The following is a 16,599-nucleotide window of genomic DNA, read 5'->3' as shown; positions in this document are numbered from 1 at the left end:
TTTTTATTTGATTCTGTGGAATGACTCTACGTCAGTGATTCCTACTGCTAAGAAGTTTATTCTTTCTCTTTCTCTCTCTCTCTCTGTCTTACTCTTTTGTATAACAGATTTTATGTAGAAATTAAAAAAAAAAATTAAAAGAAAGAAGCTGTTGAAAAACATGGGAAGATTACAAATAAATTTAATCTATAGTTTCTCATGCACAACATTCCTTGAACGAAGCAGGACACCCTAAAAACTTCAGATTGAAGCACTTTAGGAATCTTCATGGGTCAAAAATAGTTTCTCTTATTTTGAAAGTACTTAAATAAAACACATTCTGCCACATGATAAGTCATCTGTAAGTTTCAACAAATCCTCAGTGACCTTTTATGAGAAATGGGCCAAAAGAACAGTTTGAAGGAGAAACCTCCTACGTCCTCCAACAGGTTTCACCAGCTGTAAACCTAGAAGCTACTCTCCAATCCTATTTCCCATTACACTTCCTCTAAAGAATGAGTCTTTTACAAACCTTATAAAGTTTACAATGAAAGCTTCTGTTCAGCATACTCATTACAGAATAAGACATATTTCATATTAATATCTCAGAATTTATTTAAGAACTGTTCTGCTAATTATATTTACTTTAAAAATTAAAGTAATAGAAGTGGAACTTTTATGACAAGTTTAGGTGGAAATGTATGGCTAAAGCATTTGTTGCTTTTGTGTGTTACAAAACCCAGTTTTCTCCAAGGTCTCCAGGCTCATAAATATGATGTAATGAAGTGAGGGAACTTTGCATTTAAGACATAATGCAACCATTATTTCGAAGTGAGCATCAGCATTTTATTCCATGGTTATCTTATGCAAATCAATTCTGAAGTGGAGAACAGTGGGAAATTCAGAAATGACGGGAAAGCTTTTCTTTGGAGAGTCTGAAGGTGGGGGAAGGGAACATCCAGCATGATCTCATCTCTGATAACTTTCCACAAATGGTCTGCATTTATGCTGAGAGTCTGACAGAAATAAAATGCCTGCCCACAAGGGAAATGATACTGTTTCTAACCATTGAAGTTAAAAGGGAAAATGGGAAGCTGGAAAATACGCAGTACAACTTCTAAATAAAATCTTTATTTAGGCCTCAGAATGGGAGCTGAAATGTACATTTCTGGAAACCACAGAAAAATGATACCCAATCTGCAACAAGTTATTCTGCAAACAGCAGAATGATTGATTATATATGTAATTAAATAAGAAAGTCTTTTACTACTAACCCCCTTCTACTCAAATGTGCAGTGGCAGCATAGTTGCTAGGCTCTTAACTCTTTTCTTAAGTTGGTGGTGGCTTTAATTATTTTAAACAACAAAATTGTAAAAAAAAAAAAAATCTGAGAGGGCTGCCATAAAGTGAAAAGGGTATTTTTGAAAATATAAAAAGCAGGCAAGGATTAATAGAATAAATAGAATTTAAATTGAAACAAACTGGGGTTTTTTTTTCCTATCATGATGCTTTGATAAATTTATTTATTTATATAAATTTATTGGCTCCCAAACTCCTGTGGACTCTGGGTGGTATAGAAAACTAGGGGGGGGAAAACCCATAATACTCATACAAATTAATTTTCAGTAAACAAAGACCTGTGATTGGGACAAACAGGAAATGGTTAATTTATTACATTTCCTTTGAGTCAGTGTTGACTCCTGGTGACTGCCTGGCCACGTCATGCAGTTTTCTTGGCAAGATTTCGGAAGTGGTTCACCATTGCCTGCTTCTTACGGCTGAGAGAGAGTGACTGGCCCAAAGTCACCCAGCTGGCTTCTTGCCTAAGGTGGGACTACAGCTCATGGTCTCCTGGTTTCTAGCCATTCTATCTTAACCATTACACCAAACTGGCTCTATATTATGTTATGTTATGTTATGTTATATATATTATTATATTATATTAATTATTTTACATATTCCATTCCATTCCCTTCCATTATAATATATTAATATTATCACAAGAAGATGGATTCTTGTCGAAGGATTTAAAAGCTATGAATCCATCTGGGGTGGGCAAAGGTACAGAATAAGGAGCAAAAAGCAACATATGTATAAATCAGGTCCAGCAGCGTCAGCCTTCCCAGGTAGACCAGACAGGAAACACGACCAGATAAGCTAATTCTACTTTATTGTAAGGCTAACAGAACCTTGCAAGTCTGAAAGTACAATTCTCCTGCCATCTCCTTTATCCCCAAGAAATTGGGGAGGGTTTCATTGGAGCCTCTTGCTCCACCCACTATGCAGCTGTGGGCTATGCTTCCTTTTATTAGACCATTCCCTAGGCAGCATCTCTTCACCTGACCTCCCAAGGTCATTCCCACATACCATTACAAGCAGGAGGGGTAAGTTGAAAGCCCTGTCTGCTAGAGTTACATCTGACGGGACCAAGACTATGTGACTTTTCTTCTGGAACTCCAACCCTCTAGAATATCATTCTCCCTGAAGTGAGGTTAGCCCCATCCTGGTTAGCCTTTCAGAAGGCCTGAAAATGTGGTTCTTCAAGTAACCTTGGGGATCTCATGAGGAACTTGCACAATTGTGTTGTATTTAGATGGATGTTCTCCCACAATTTTGTTTTTATTTTTATTTTTAAAGTGTTTTAATACTGTTGACATTATTTTAATTGTTGGTTGAATGCTGCCCAGACTCACGTTCAGTGAGATGGGCAGCCATATAAATGTATTTAATAAAAATAAATAAATAAATAAACAAACAAATAAATAGCCTTTAAATAAGCCTAATAGTTAGGATACTTATAAACAAATAATTGGATTACCAAAAATTTTAAATACTGTAAATGTAATGCTTTAGACATAGTTATTTAAGAGCAATGCCTGCCTTGTAGCTTTCCAGGGATGTCTGACATTACTGTCAAAAATTAAATATTAAGATGAATATTTTCTTGGTTCTAATCTAGCAAATCTTGTATTAATGGTTCCAGGAAATAAATGGTTGATCTGAAACCCTATGTACTGTACACTTCTTGAGTAAAGGGACATGCTTGGATGACACATTATCTTACATTACATTACATCATGCAAGCTTCCTTTGTTGGATAATCTCATGAAAAGACTATGAAAAAATCTGGGAACCCAGATCATTTTCCTTTTATCTTGCATTATACTGTATGTCTTCCATTTTTCCTGAATGTGAATTTGCCTACTTTTGTAAAGCTTCCGTAATGTAAAATAAATCAGTCTGGTATACATTTGCACCCATTATACAATAGTTTTGTATCCTAGTATTTTAATTACATTGAAAATATTCTAAAGGACTTTTTTCCCCCCTGTTATTAAATAATAGACTTGAGAATTTCAGACATGCATTGTTAGCATGAGAAAAGGGGAATTCACAACTCATGTGCAGTTCTTTAATGGGATTTAGAATAAAAAGATAATGTACCCAATCTTTACATCTGTGTAGTCTAAAATATGTAAAGCAGTTTGGTGTAGTGGTTAAGGCATCAGGCTAGAAACTGGACTGTGAATTCTAGTCCCATCTTAGGCACAAAGCCAGTGGGGTAACCTTGAGCCAGTCACTCTCTCTCAACCCTAGGAAGCAGGCCATGGAGAACTGCAGGCAGTCACCAGGAGTCAATGCTGGTGTCAAAGGTACAAAAAAAAAAAAAAAAAGTCTAAAATATAGGCATCACTCTTGTGTAATGTGGGCTGAATTTAACAGAATACAGTAATGCTTTCATTGAAAATTAATATGGAACTCAGGTTCATTTTGAAAGCCTTAGGTATGCAGTCTAAGTGTAGAAGGTCTTAGTTAACAGTAATAGTGATCTTTTAACACTAAACTGAACAGGACAATTTCTTACTTGAATAAATAAAATATGGTTATGACTCTTTTTCCCTTCCACAAATGTACTCAGATTCATTTTATTGACTGACGAGACTTGGATTTCCCTCATTCCACATCTGTACTGCTGTAATTTATGTGAATTGCAGTTAATAATCAGTTGTGTTATGCTTAATCAGCATATCAATAATATGTTCAGCAAAGACTAAGAGGCTTTCATTTCCCAGACCCTTTCATAGACTTGATTGATTGACAGTATGAAAATGGCATAAATGCAGGTGGTGGTTTAGGACATTATCTCTCTGGACTTTGCAATCATGTAGAAATACATGTATCTAGTGCAATTTTTGCCATTTTTAATAGTTCTGTTGCTCTGCTTTCTTCCTTCCTTGCTTTTTTCACCAAATGATTACAGTATTACAAATGGAAGTGTTAGAAATGTACAGAATACTTTATTTTCTCCTTTCATTCCCCCACGGGGTGGAACATTCTTGCAAAGGGATAGGACTGAATCTACGATTAAAACACTGTCCACACAGACTTATCAAGAGGAGCACAAATTGTTGACTAGAAAGGAGTCAATTCTAAAATAAACATCCAAGAATTTTGCATATCGGAGAATCAGAACACTGTAATGAAAAACATGTCAAGTATTCCCAAGCAACTAAACAAACACTTTTTCTTTTTCTTTTTCCTTTTCCTAAATCAACACGTATATCAATTATATGAATCCAAAAACCATCACTGGATGCCTTCTAAGGAAAAGAGAGAGAGGAGGAAAAAATCTTTCTCACACTGGCATATGTTGGGCTATGACGGGAATACAGCGCTGTGTCTTGGAACTTGGTTGACATCATACCTTCAGCTTCATTTGTGAGTCAATGCTTCAAGTGCAGCTCTATTAACCTGTGCTTGTAAATTACCTTTGCACTATTAGTAATCTTTCAATATGATGTGACAACTTTATTATAATGTTTTCCTTATGAAGTTTAGGTTCATATTTTAGCTAGATTTCAAAAAGAAGTGGGTTGCCTGGAGTTTTAAGCAATATACTAGAAGGAAAGGACTATAAAAATATTGTCTTTCCTTGTTTCAATTATTTTGTAGAACTTCCTTCTGCAGAGCAGTTCCTTAAAAATACAAGTATAGAAGAACAAGAATCATTCAATGATTGAGCCTTAAAATGCCATAATAAATATACACCATTAAATTCTATTGATGTTTTCCTGATATACCACTATTTTATTTAAACTACATTTCCTGTATTCAACGTATTACGTTCAGTGAGATTTATTTTCAGGTTCATATAGACAAGATTGGTCTGCCTCCTTATTTCATTAAACAGTGTTAGATATTGAACAGTTCTCTTAAGACAAGAGTATTTATGAATAAAATACATGCTTCTCTGTATATCAGGAGGCAAAATAAATTTCAGATTTATCCTAGCATGAGAGAGATTTCTGTTAGTGGTAGACATGTTTTCTACTTACACTTTTATAGCAGTGGGGGTTATGAATGGGGGGCACTATCTTGCAGTGGTTCATCTCCTTCTTCAGTGGTTGGTGTTGATAGGAGGGGAGAGACTATGCCATGCATAGGTGATGCTGTCAATGTACTAACCCAATATCTGGAGGCTGTTTGGGTCTGGATGGGGAGGAAAAGACTTTGGCTCAATCCTTAGAAGATTGAGTGGTTGTGGCTGTTTGGGCCTCCAGTCAGGGACATTTTCACAATTTGTCTTATATGAGGTTACACTTCCTTATTTGAGACTGGTGTGCAACTTGGGATCCTCCTGGACTCACAGGTACTGCTCAATGAGCAGTTGACAGCTGTGGCCAGGAGACCCTTTGCACATGTTCATCTTGTGCACTAGTTGCACCTGTTCTGCAACCTTCAGATAATTACTCATGCCCTAATCACCTTGTGATTGGACTATTGCAATGTGCTCTACATGGGGCTGCTCTTGAAGACCAGCTGGAAGCTACAGCTGGCCCAAAATGCAGCAGTGAGATCAGCAACTGGCACTTCTTGTTATGCTCACGTGTCATGCTGCTGCACTAGCTTTCAGGTGCCATTCTGCATGCTGGTCATCACCTATAATGCCTTTCATGGTACAGGGCCTGGTTATTTATAAAACTGCCATTCTGCAATCATTTTGCCTGCCCAGTTCATTCAGCAGAGTGGGTGTTACCCAGGTCCCCTCAATTAAACATTGTTATTTTGTGGGATCAGGGAAGCGTGTGCTCTCTGTCTTAGCCCTTGTCCTCAGGAATAGCATCCCCCAGAGATACATATGGTACCCACTTTCTTAGGGTTCTGGAAGGCTCTTAAGACCTGTCTCTGTTCCCAGGCCTGGGTATAGCATGTTAGTGGAGTCCCTATTGTGTCTTTTTTTTTTTTTTTTTTTTACTGTTACGGCTGTTTTTGTCTAGGCTGCCATACTTTGTTATGTTTTTGATTGTTTTAATTATATATTGGATGTTCTAAGGTGCCCAGAGTCTTTTGGAGTGAAGCAGCTATAATAAATCTAAAAAAACCCACATATAATAAAAAAATAATAAAATAAAATATAATATAATATAATATAATTTTCTGCAAATGGACCTTGGAACATACCTATATATTTCCTGCAAAGTCTCTGAAATAACTGGTTTAATATCATCTAACTTTTGAAGTTAAAGAATGTAACATTTTGCTTAAGCCTTCATATGGAAGTAGACATACTAAAACATCGTAACCTGGAGTAAACAAATTTCAGACTTTTACTACTTCCAGTTATTTTGTTAAACAATTTTGCCCCAGCATGTTAAATTGGACCAAAAAAAAAAGGGGGGGGGCAGGCAGGCAGGCAGGCAGGCAGTTTCAAAAACAAGCATCAACTTCCTCAGTTATTTAGTTATTACGCTTTTTTGTTGTTGTTCTAATAAACAAAAAGCTAGGAATCATTGTCCTTATGCAGATTTGTAGCAGTCAGGCATACAATTTAATGCTATAAATTTTAACTCTCTCGTTATATTTTTTTCTACAATACAGTGGAATTTTTGTAACACATACACACATGTGTTTTTGTTGTATTAATTTTTATGCTGCTTAACTCAGCATGAAGAACCAATAATTCAAGATCATTTAAATAAAATACCATAATAATGAAAACACCCCATATCTGTGAAATAGAAAACCCAAAGTTCTCAAAAACAAATCACTCTTTTTGTCCAACTATCCCAGAAATAGTAGCTATGAAGCAAAACCTTGTCCTCCCCCCCCCACCCCCATTACTTGTTTTCCAGACCTCTTAGCTGGAGATAATTGGGACTGAGCTATCAAAACTTAATTCCAGTAAAACTATGATCCCAGCATTCATTAAAATATATAGCTGGACACATTCATAAAAAGGCAATCTCTAGTTGGGTCCTGGAAACCAAGGGGCAACTAAAAGTTTTTTAAAAAATTACATGCTTTTGTGCACTTAACTGGCTACCACTATCAACTAAGGACATCATCCACTGAATCTCCCAGACAATAACTTATTCAACAGACATTTTAAAGTGTCAAGAGGCAGACCAATTATTAAATATGCTGCTTTAGCTCCATTTCTGGTTTAGCTACAGCTAAAGCTGTTCCAGTTTAGACTAATAATGCTTCAGCAGCCACTTCAGCACTATTCCCCCGTTCATATTAAAAAACCTAAATTCAAGGCACATGCTGCCTGACTTCCCTCTCTATTCTCTTAACCACAGATCCCTCTGTGTATTAGCACCAATGGTCTAGCAATATCCACTGGAATCATCACCCTCCCATTAAAAAAAGAGCTTCCTCCTTTAGGAATAAATCTCTGTGCTGAATACTGAGTTTTACCTGGCATTAACCATAAGGCTTCAGAAAACATCTCAACTGTCTAGGAAACAGGGATTCCCAGGGTAGCTCAAAATAGCTTTTCAGATATGCTTTCTTCCAGGGATAACATGATGATTCTTTTAGGTGTCCTGAGCCACTGAGGGCATGTAGGATTATCAGGCTCTGGCCTGGATAAGGTGGCATAGAATATTTATATACACTTTCCATTGAAGCATAGGAAATATGTAGTATACTCAGAGAGTGTTGCCAATTTGTTAAAAAGGGCTTCACTTTATTGAACTGAGGAAGAAGAAAGGAGTTAACTCATGTCATCTCCAAACCTCCATTCCCTCCTGTATCCTTGGCTTCTCCAGTAAGCTCCACTGGCATTGCCTCACCACTTGTCCTGGAGGCCACATGGCCTTTGTGCTTGAGGAGACTTATTTTGTTTGCAGCACTGCCTCCTGCACATCTTTCTCTTTCTACTTTTTTTCCCCTTTCTCTTTCTCTTTCCCTTCACTTCACTTCCCCCTTCCTTCCTTCCTTCCTTCCTTCCTTCCTTCCTTCCTTCCTTCCTTCCTTCCTTCCTTCCTTCCTTCCTTCCTTCCTTCCTGTTTTCCTATTCCAGCTTTACATTCAAAAGTTAGACTCATTACTTTACTATAATATGCACTGGTCATGAGAATATGACTACATTACCTGCCTTACATTCACCTCATATATATGTTGTATTTTTTTTTTTTTAACCAGGTCCATGTGGTTAAAAAAGGCATTTTCATCAGACTTCTGTCACAAAGGGGACTAGGCTTTTTGTTGTCACTCCTTATAGCTGCCAAGACTCATACCCTTAACTACAGCATCCGATGTTTTGTACACATTACTTTGAATTGGTAACATGTTTTCCAAATTCTATTTCAGTTCAGGTTTAGCAGAGATTTTCATACTATGGTTAAGATTGTTTTCTAGCTCAAGGTAAAAAATAAGGGTGTGTTCTAGTTGGGTGTGGGGCTATAGTGGGTTTTTCTTTTTTCTTTTGTCAACTTGACTTAAAGTAGCTCTTGATAATCTCAGGTTTGCAGTAGGAGCACAATCCTTATTCACATGAAAGTAGCTTCTCCTTGTCTATCTCTTTTGCTTTAACGTGAAAAATTTGCAGGAAAGGCTGAAATAGCTTCAATCATCAAATAAAACTTCAATCAAATAAAATCAATCATCAATAAAATCATCATGCCCAATTTGCTACTAAGGATCATGGAAGTTAAAACACCCCTGCCCCCCAAAAATGTGGAAGAAGTTGGAAAGGCTGACTAAATGAAGTCAGCAATCCTTAACATAAATATTTACAATCACTTCAATACTGCTGAAAGAGGTATTAGCTGCTGTTTAGATAATATATGAAACATAGAACATATTCGGGGATGTGTGACTGGAAGGATGAATCTCAAAGTAAAAACTGTGTTTTAAAAAGAATAAAGAACAAGAATATCATACTAAGTCATACTTGTGGTTTGTTGTTCTCCAAGAAAGGGAAAAAAAAAAAAAGGTTGAAAAGGTCAAAGACTCCATAGCACTACTTCCCATTTTACAGTTTAATGAACTCACCCCATGTGACGGGTACGAGATCCAGCCCAACTCTCCTTGAATTGCTTTTGAATCTAGCAGATTAACTGTGAAAAGAAGACAAAATAAAGAGGAGTGAATTTATCTGTGTCCAGTTATAGTCCTCTGTTTTGTTTTTGTTGTTGTTCTTTGCTTTTAAAGGTTTGGTTGGTTGGTTTAGAATTAACCTATTCCAAGTGCAGAAAAAGAAGAGCAACAGATGTATCTCCAGTTAATTTCCACAAGGATAAAAAAAGAAATTTACCAGTTTCTCACACTCCAGTTGTTTTTTCCCACCCAGTTCCTCGGAAAGTTGATTCAATAAGTACTAGTAAATGCCAGTGAGAGATGCAACAAAATTCCAGCTGTATTTAAAAATAAGTTTTACATTTCCAAAATTTAATGAGGTATATATAATAATTAATGCCAACTCCAGGCCCTGACTTTATATATTCTTCTATTTCATTTGCTGATATCTTGACTTGCTGCTGTAGTATATTATTTTTTAATGAAAAAGTATAACTTCAAACAAAGTTTTTAAATATGTATTTCCATTCCCAGATAACCTCAAGCTTTTAACAATCTTTTAATCTTCCAGCAGGCAAGACCAGATATGCTATTTTGAAATGTAAATTGCAAATTCAATTAAGTATATTTTGAAACTCTGAAATTAACGTTGAAAACAGATCCAGTAAAATCTGCCTTTTGTCAATGCAACCTCTCCCACAAACCACTTAAGCTTCTACTATATTTCATAATAAGCATATTGATCTGAATGTCTGTGAATGATTCTTATGATTCTACAAAACATCATTACGATAGCTTTCATATTGGCAATATTATTAAGAATTACTAAGACCTGTATGAAAATGTAGCATCTTAGCATGTAAAGTTTTAGAATTCTCCTGGAGATTTAAACGTTTCTTAGAGTTTGTTTTGTTCATGCATATGATAACTGTTCATACTACGGCAACTGAATGATCAGAATATAACTGTAGTAATGAATAAAATAAAATGATTTCACTACAAAAGAAAAGTTTATAAATTATATTTTGATCAATAAAAACTGAAAAGTATTGACTTTCCCCAAGTATTGACATTTTTTTAATTATTACTATTATGGTTGGTCGCACAGTCAGCCAGATGTTTACACTGGATTTGGCATTTTTATCCACCTATCGAGTCCTTCCTAAGGAACTGGGATAGGCAGATGTTGTTGTTTGATAGTGTTAGAGGTATTGTCGCAGAATATAAGCTGTTCCAAGTAAAGCTGCCTTTTGCAATTGACTGATGGTGACATATATTTATTCATTATATTATATTATATTATATTATATTATATTATATTATATTATATATATATATGATGTATTAAATAATATTTAATGCACACATAAAATAGAATGCAACTGTAGAGAAGAAAAATTAAATAACATAAACCATTTCTTACATTGTCCACATGCTACAAATGTTAACCACTGTAATATATTTCTTTTTTCCCCCAACAGTGTAAATCTTGTTCCAGTAAAGCAAACTCTGTTCCAAACCATCCAAGCAAATCAAGAGAACTTCTACCTGCACAACATCCTGTATGTGACATCAGATGTGCAATGTAGAACTGTGGTGCTTGAACAACTATTTCTATTATAGAGCTTGCAAAAATCCACATGACCACTAGATAACAGGAAGAAGATTCAGAAAGCACTATCTTTTATAGTTTAGTGGTTGTCAAAATTTTGCCAGCCAATTTGGTAGCCCTACATTAATGTGACTTAGTATGTAATCTTACAGCTTTAGAATATTCAGAAATCCTTGCAATTTGTGGAGATATATCTTATTTATTTATAGGATTTAGAATTCACCAAATTCCAACAGGTTACTGTTACAAACTTTTAAATAAAATATATAAAACATGTTTTCCCAAAATCAAAGGGACAGACTTTTTACTGCCATTTATTAAAAAAAAGAAAGGAAAGGAAAGGAAAGGAAAGGAAAGGAAAGGAAAGGAAAGGAAAGGAAAGGAAAGGAAAGGAAAGGAAAGGAAAGGAAAGGAAAGGAAAGGAAAGGAAAGGAAAGGAAAGGAGAAGAGAAGAGAAGAGAAGAGAAGAGAAGAGAAGAGAAGAGAAGAGAAGAGAAGAGAAGAGAAGAGAAGAGAAGAGAAGAGATACAATCTGTGGATGAAATCAGTTTAAAAAGAAAAAAAAGCTTTGTATGTTGGAATGAATTAATTCTTTGTATTGGAAAGGGAATAGAAAACATCCATAAGTAAAATAAAATATAGCAGCATATAACTGGAAATTATCTCTGTTATTCTTTTTAAGGAGTAAGTCAATTTGTATTAGTTATAACTACCTTGTTCTATTGGAAGCCCAGAAAGATACAGCTTACATTTCTGTCAATGGAAATTAAGGATCCCATTCCCATCACCTCCCTTAAAACTGAAGGTATAACAATGTTAATTGTACAATTAAATTAATTTTCCCCAACAACTTCAATGAAATCTTCAAAGCCGTGTAAGGAGAAATGACTGATAGAAATGGACATAGTGTCAAAATACAGTTCATCATTGTATTAAGAATCTGGCTACTTAAACTGTCCACTTAGAGGCAAAGTTTGGGGGCAACAAAGGATTAACTACAACGGAATTATCTCTTGTATAAACAAATACTTTTACAACCAATTCATACTGAATTAATAATAAATTACATGTTACAGAAAGGTTATAGGGCCATTTAATGTGTACAAGTTTATTTATCACAAAAAGAACCACAAAAGGATAACAGTAAAAAGTTCAGTTTTGTTATGAGTGTACAAATCCCTTCAAATGCAGGATCATTTAAGAAGAACCCATTTTTAATTAATAAATGAACCATATCTTTTTCCAGGCCAGTGCTCCTGTTTCAAATGCGGCTATGTATTTGTTATGATGATGAAAAGTCTTTTCTAAGATTTACACTCTAATTTTTTACCTCAAAATGACAGGAAGCCTTTTTGTTCTTGTTTCAGTTTGTTTTTTACAACTATGGCTGGAGGAGCAGGCTTCCAGCGATCGCTTCGTGCATGTGTGTCCGCAGCCATTTTAGCCAAGTGAAGTGGCTTTCCCCCAAACACACACACACACACACACACACACGGAAACAGCTGGAGCACATTGTGAACACTCCCACACCGCTTTCAAATGCTTTGTACTAATATCGTTAACATTTTAAAAAGCACATATTGGCAAATGCATAGACCACTATAGATTGAATGCTTGTAGTATCTGAAAGTGTAAGATTTTTACTGGATCTCTCACTTCAAAGCACCCTAAAACTGCTCAAGAATGTTATAGACCAAATGATTGAAATTTCACATGTAAGATCGTTCATTGTAGAAATCTGAAAAATACACATTTTTTTCCTTTCACTCAACATCTATACATCTACATCTATATGTTTTACATTAGACTGGAGGTCAAGTCTCAAGCGCAATTAAAAATATAATTATCTATATTTTTGGCTATGGATTTTTTCACCTATTTATCCTAATAGTAGTAAAAAATGATAAATGGAGGGTGTGCCAAGCTTTGCATATGTTCAGAAATAAATAAGCCCTTTCCTAAAACATTCTTTTCTTTCCTGGTGGAAAAAAGACTAATTAAATTACATATATAGGCAATCCGGTTTTGTAAATCAGGTGTGGCTTTACCCTTCCAATGTGAGATATGTAATATCTGTACCATCATCATGAATAATCAAACAACATTGAGTTGTCAGAGAATACTGTCTGACAATCATGGAGAGTGGAAGGGGAGAATACAAAGGAGAGAGAAGGGTCAACCATTTCTAGACCTTCCCAGAGACCCAGATATACAAAATCTCACAATATTTTGACAAGATTATACTTGAGAACATGAAAAATATATGAGATTTTGCCTCCTCACAGAAGATCTCAAAATGCTTTGGCAATTTATTTTTTAACCTTATTCTTGGGATACAAGTATATCCCAAGATATACTTTCAACCAATACAATGGACCATTTAGAAACTGCATATCTGAACCCAGGACTAGAGCACAAAAATCTTGAAAACCAGTATTTTTGTGGCAAGTCCCATTTGTGTGAGATGAAATGAAAGTAATGAAAATGAGTTCTGGAAATGGAGGGGATGTCTTCTGACATGGTTATATTTATTAATATTACATCAACAGTTTAATAAAACATAATTCATGCTATAGTGATCTAAAACTATAGCTATGCTTATCCTGGATTACTTAAGTTTGTTGCATCACCTAAAGTATAGATCAAAGGACTTCTTATAAGATTATCCAATTACTCTGTGGCAAGTAAATAACTTATAAACCATAAAACAGACAGTCTTGACTGGCCCTCAAATCAAGTAGCAGGATATAGACACAAAGCCTGTAAACCTACATTCCTATTTGCTTATTTGGCAGTAAATCCTACCAGGGCAGTGGGACTCATTTGGAGTAAACAGACATTGGATCAGGCTGCAAATTGCAAGAGTGGAAATTGCCCAATTTCCTTCCCACTAAGGGAAAAAATAGGTTTACCCACAGTACAGCACATCATGGGTATTTACAGCCCATTGCACCATACCAACAACACTGTCTATTATTAACAGTGTCCTTTTCTAAAAATTCTGCTTCCATCATGTCTACCACAAGCTCAACTGTTGCCAACTTCACCATTTGAGAGAAGCCACAGAGTCTCAGTACAGGTTTATGCCCTGTTTATAAGGATGTCTCATTTTGGCACTTGAAATAAGAACAGTGTATGACTGAAAACTTAGGTTCAATATTTATGGCATTTTGTTCCAAAGCACAGCTCATGTGGCCTGTTATTGAGAACAGAAGTGGGTACTTAAGAAATCTAAAGCCACATATAAGCTGAATTCACTACTAGATATAGGTTCAGAAATTACCATAAAGTTCATCCATCCCATTAAAAGGCAATAGCATATCCACCAGCCTCTAATGGAGAGTGGGGAAATTCAGAAAGACAATCTATCTACTGTTTCCTGCTATGACTGAATCAAGGAAGCTTGGTCCTCTGTACCCTCTGCTTTCATTAACTTCATGGAAAATTGGAAGCACCCCAATCTTGGACATAATAACAGTTGTCTCTGCCATCTACACTCTGGGAACATGGTTTGTATAAACCAAGATTAACACAAACAAACTATGATAAGGTTGCAGGATCAGATCTAGTTATGTTCATTAAACAGAGAGTTCATGGTTAAAATCAAGAGAGAAGGAAGGTACAACTTTAAGACACTATTTTAAATTCAACTTTCTACCATTTAAAAAGTATATATTTCATGAAGAAAAAAACACATTCTACATCTATGGTCATATAATCTACCTGCCTTATAGAGTTACAGACAAAGTATAAATTATAAAGGATCTCATATCCTTTAACAACAACAACAACAACAACAACAACAGGAAAAGCAAGGTAAATGATTTCTTTCTTTCTTTCTTTTTTTAATCTGAAAGTTCCTCAGTCTTCTCTATTACATTACTGCTATTGGTTTGGGGTGGGAGAGGGAGAACATGTGGACATTTATGTTTTGTTCTTGCATAGATATTATCAACATGCAAAGAAAGAAATTATTTACATTAGACAAATAATATAAGTATGCTGCTTCTTTTGACAACACTTCACAACCTTTAAACCAGCTATGTCAGGCTTATCAATTACTATTCATCATGATGGCTCATGATCATTAACCAACCCTCAAAATCTGGAGAGTGTGATTGCTGTTCTTCCACATCATATTACATTTGGCTTTTGTATCATCTAAAAGACATTTTTGTTCCCATCAATCAGTAAATATGTAAGAATGCAGGTGGTAAATTGGATTTCATATAAACTGAATTATTCGTAAGCAGATACTATAATTAAGTTGTGTGCATATGTATGATAGCTCTGTTTATTGGAACTTTAAGCCTTGCTTGGATTTTTACATTATAATAGATTTTCAGCTTGCTCTCAAGTAAAATAGGACAAGATAAAAATCTAAATGAATAAAAGCAGAATTGTAGGGTTTATTCCTGTTTAGATAAATTACTTGATTATTTATTTTTATGTAATGCAATTTCAAAAATTGACCATTGTTAGAAAATATTTATTTTAGTTAGCAAAAGGGGAAAAAAAAAAGATTATCACTGGAGACAGACATTTTTAACATCCACACAAATTTGCCAAATGTCAGAGGAGGTGAAAATCTTTCATTTCTTTCATTAATACTAGCTTTTAATTTTCACTTATGAGAACAATGCTAACAAAGGGAAAGTAAAATTTTCCTATACAAAACAACAACATAAATAAATAAATAAACATGAATATACTCATAATTAAAGCATGTTATGCATATTTGGAAGGCACAGAAGCCATCCTGAGGCAGGATCCAGCTAGTCTTTGGCTTGGAGGTAGGACAACATGGTGACTGTTTATAGGCTTATATAATATTTACAAACTGCATGGCCCATTCCACATGCACGCACACACTACACAATAATGTTAGCAGAGTTGAATTTTTGCTTCTTTAAAAATAAATTGCAATTAGTATACACAATTATAGAAGTTGTCTAGCAATTCACTGTATCACCTACTATGTGGCAGAAGAATGCCCTTCAATAGATTTGATTGTGATTGTGAAGAAATATATTTTATCTTGCTTATCCAATTATTTATAACTTCATCATGCTTTCAAATAATATTATGCTGAATCACAGTACTTAAAAATTCTTGAAAAAAATAGACACCTCCCATGCATTAGGAAGTTACAAGCCTTCAGGACTGATTCAGAAGTACTTCAGATCTTGCATGCACCTGAGTATGCCTCTTCTCTGTTATTCATTTAAGCAAATTAATTTTTAAGGTATCCACATGCACTTGAATAATGATATCATTACTTTAATGTTGAAAGCAATGAGTCTTTAGTGTGACCTTTTGCTTGAAAAAGCCTGAAAAAAGGGCAAAAGATTTATATGATCTGAAGAGAAACCAGAAGAGAAAGATGTTAACAAAAAATATGAAAATAGAGGCTCAAACAGAACTGATGAAGAAAACCGGCTTCAAGATTGAGAAAAAAGTAAAGTATTTGGGTATCACTATGACAAATATGAACTGTATGTTATTTCAAAATAATTATGTTAAGATATGGAATGAAATTAAAAAGTACATGTTAAGGTGGGAGAAACTACAACTGTCATTGTTGGGGAGAATTTCTATGATAAGGATGAATGTTCTGCCCAGAATGATGTTTTTGTTTGAGACAATACAGGTTTTGACAACTGATGTACCATTTAAACAATGGCAGAAAGATATATCTAAG

At 35.0% G+C, this 16,599-nt stretch overlaps 1 protein-coding gene across 2 annotated transcripts in view; it reads right to left on the bottom strand.

Annotated features, from left to right (window-relative positions):
- Window positions 1–16,599, bottom strand: part of EPHA3 (EPH receptor A3) — a 229,741-nt gene that overhangs the window by 195,474 nt on the left and 17,668 nt on the right. For both annotated transcript variants that reach the window (XM_088144517.1, XM_088144518.1), the window contains exon 2: window positions 9,263–9,327. In XM_088144517.1, the coding sequence (XP_088000643.1) occupies window positions 9,263–9,327 (65 nt within the window). The remainder of the gene's footprint in view (window positions 1–9,262; window positions 9,328–16,599) is intronic.

This window comes from Python bivittatus, unplaced genomic scaffold (genome assembly GCF_059951505.1).
Source record: "Python bivittatus isolate LINGU-HERP-01145 unplaced genomic scaffold, Pbiv_v1 ctg000350_np1212, whole genome shotgun sequence".
NCBI classification, from domain to species: Eukaryota; Metazoa; Chordata; class Lepidosauria; order Squamata; family Pythonidae; genus Python; species Python bivittatus.
Note: the sequence above shows the minus strand (reverse complement) of the source record. Positions and strands in the feature narration are given on the sequence as shown.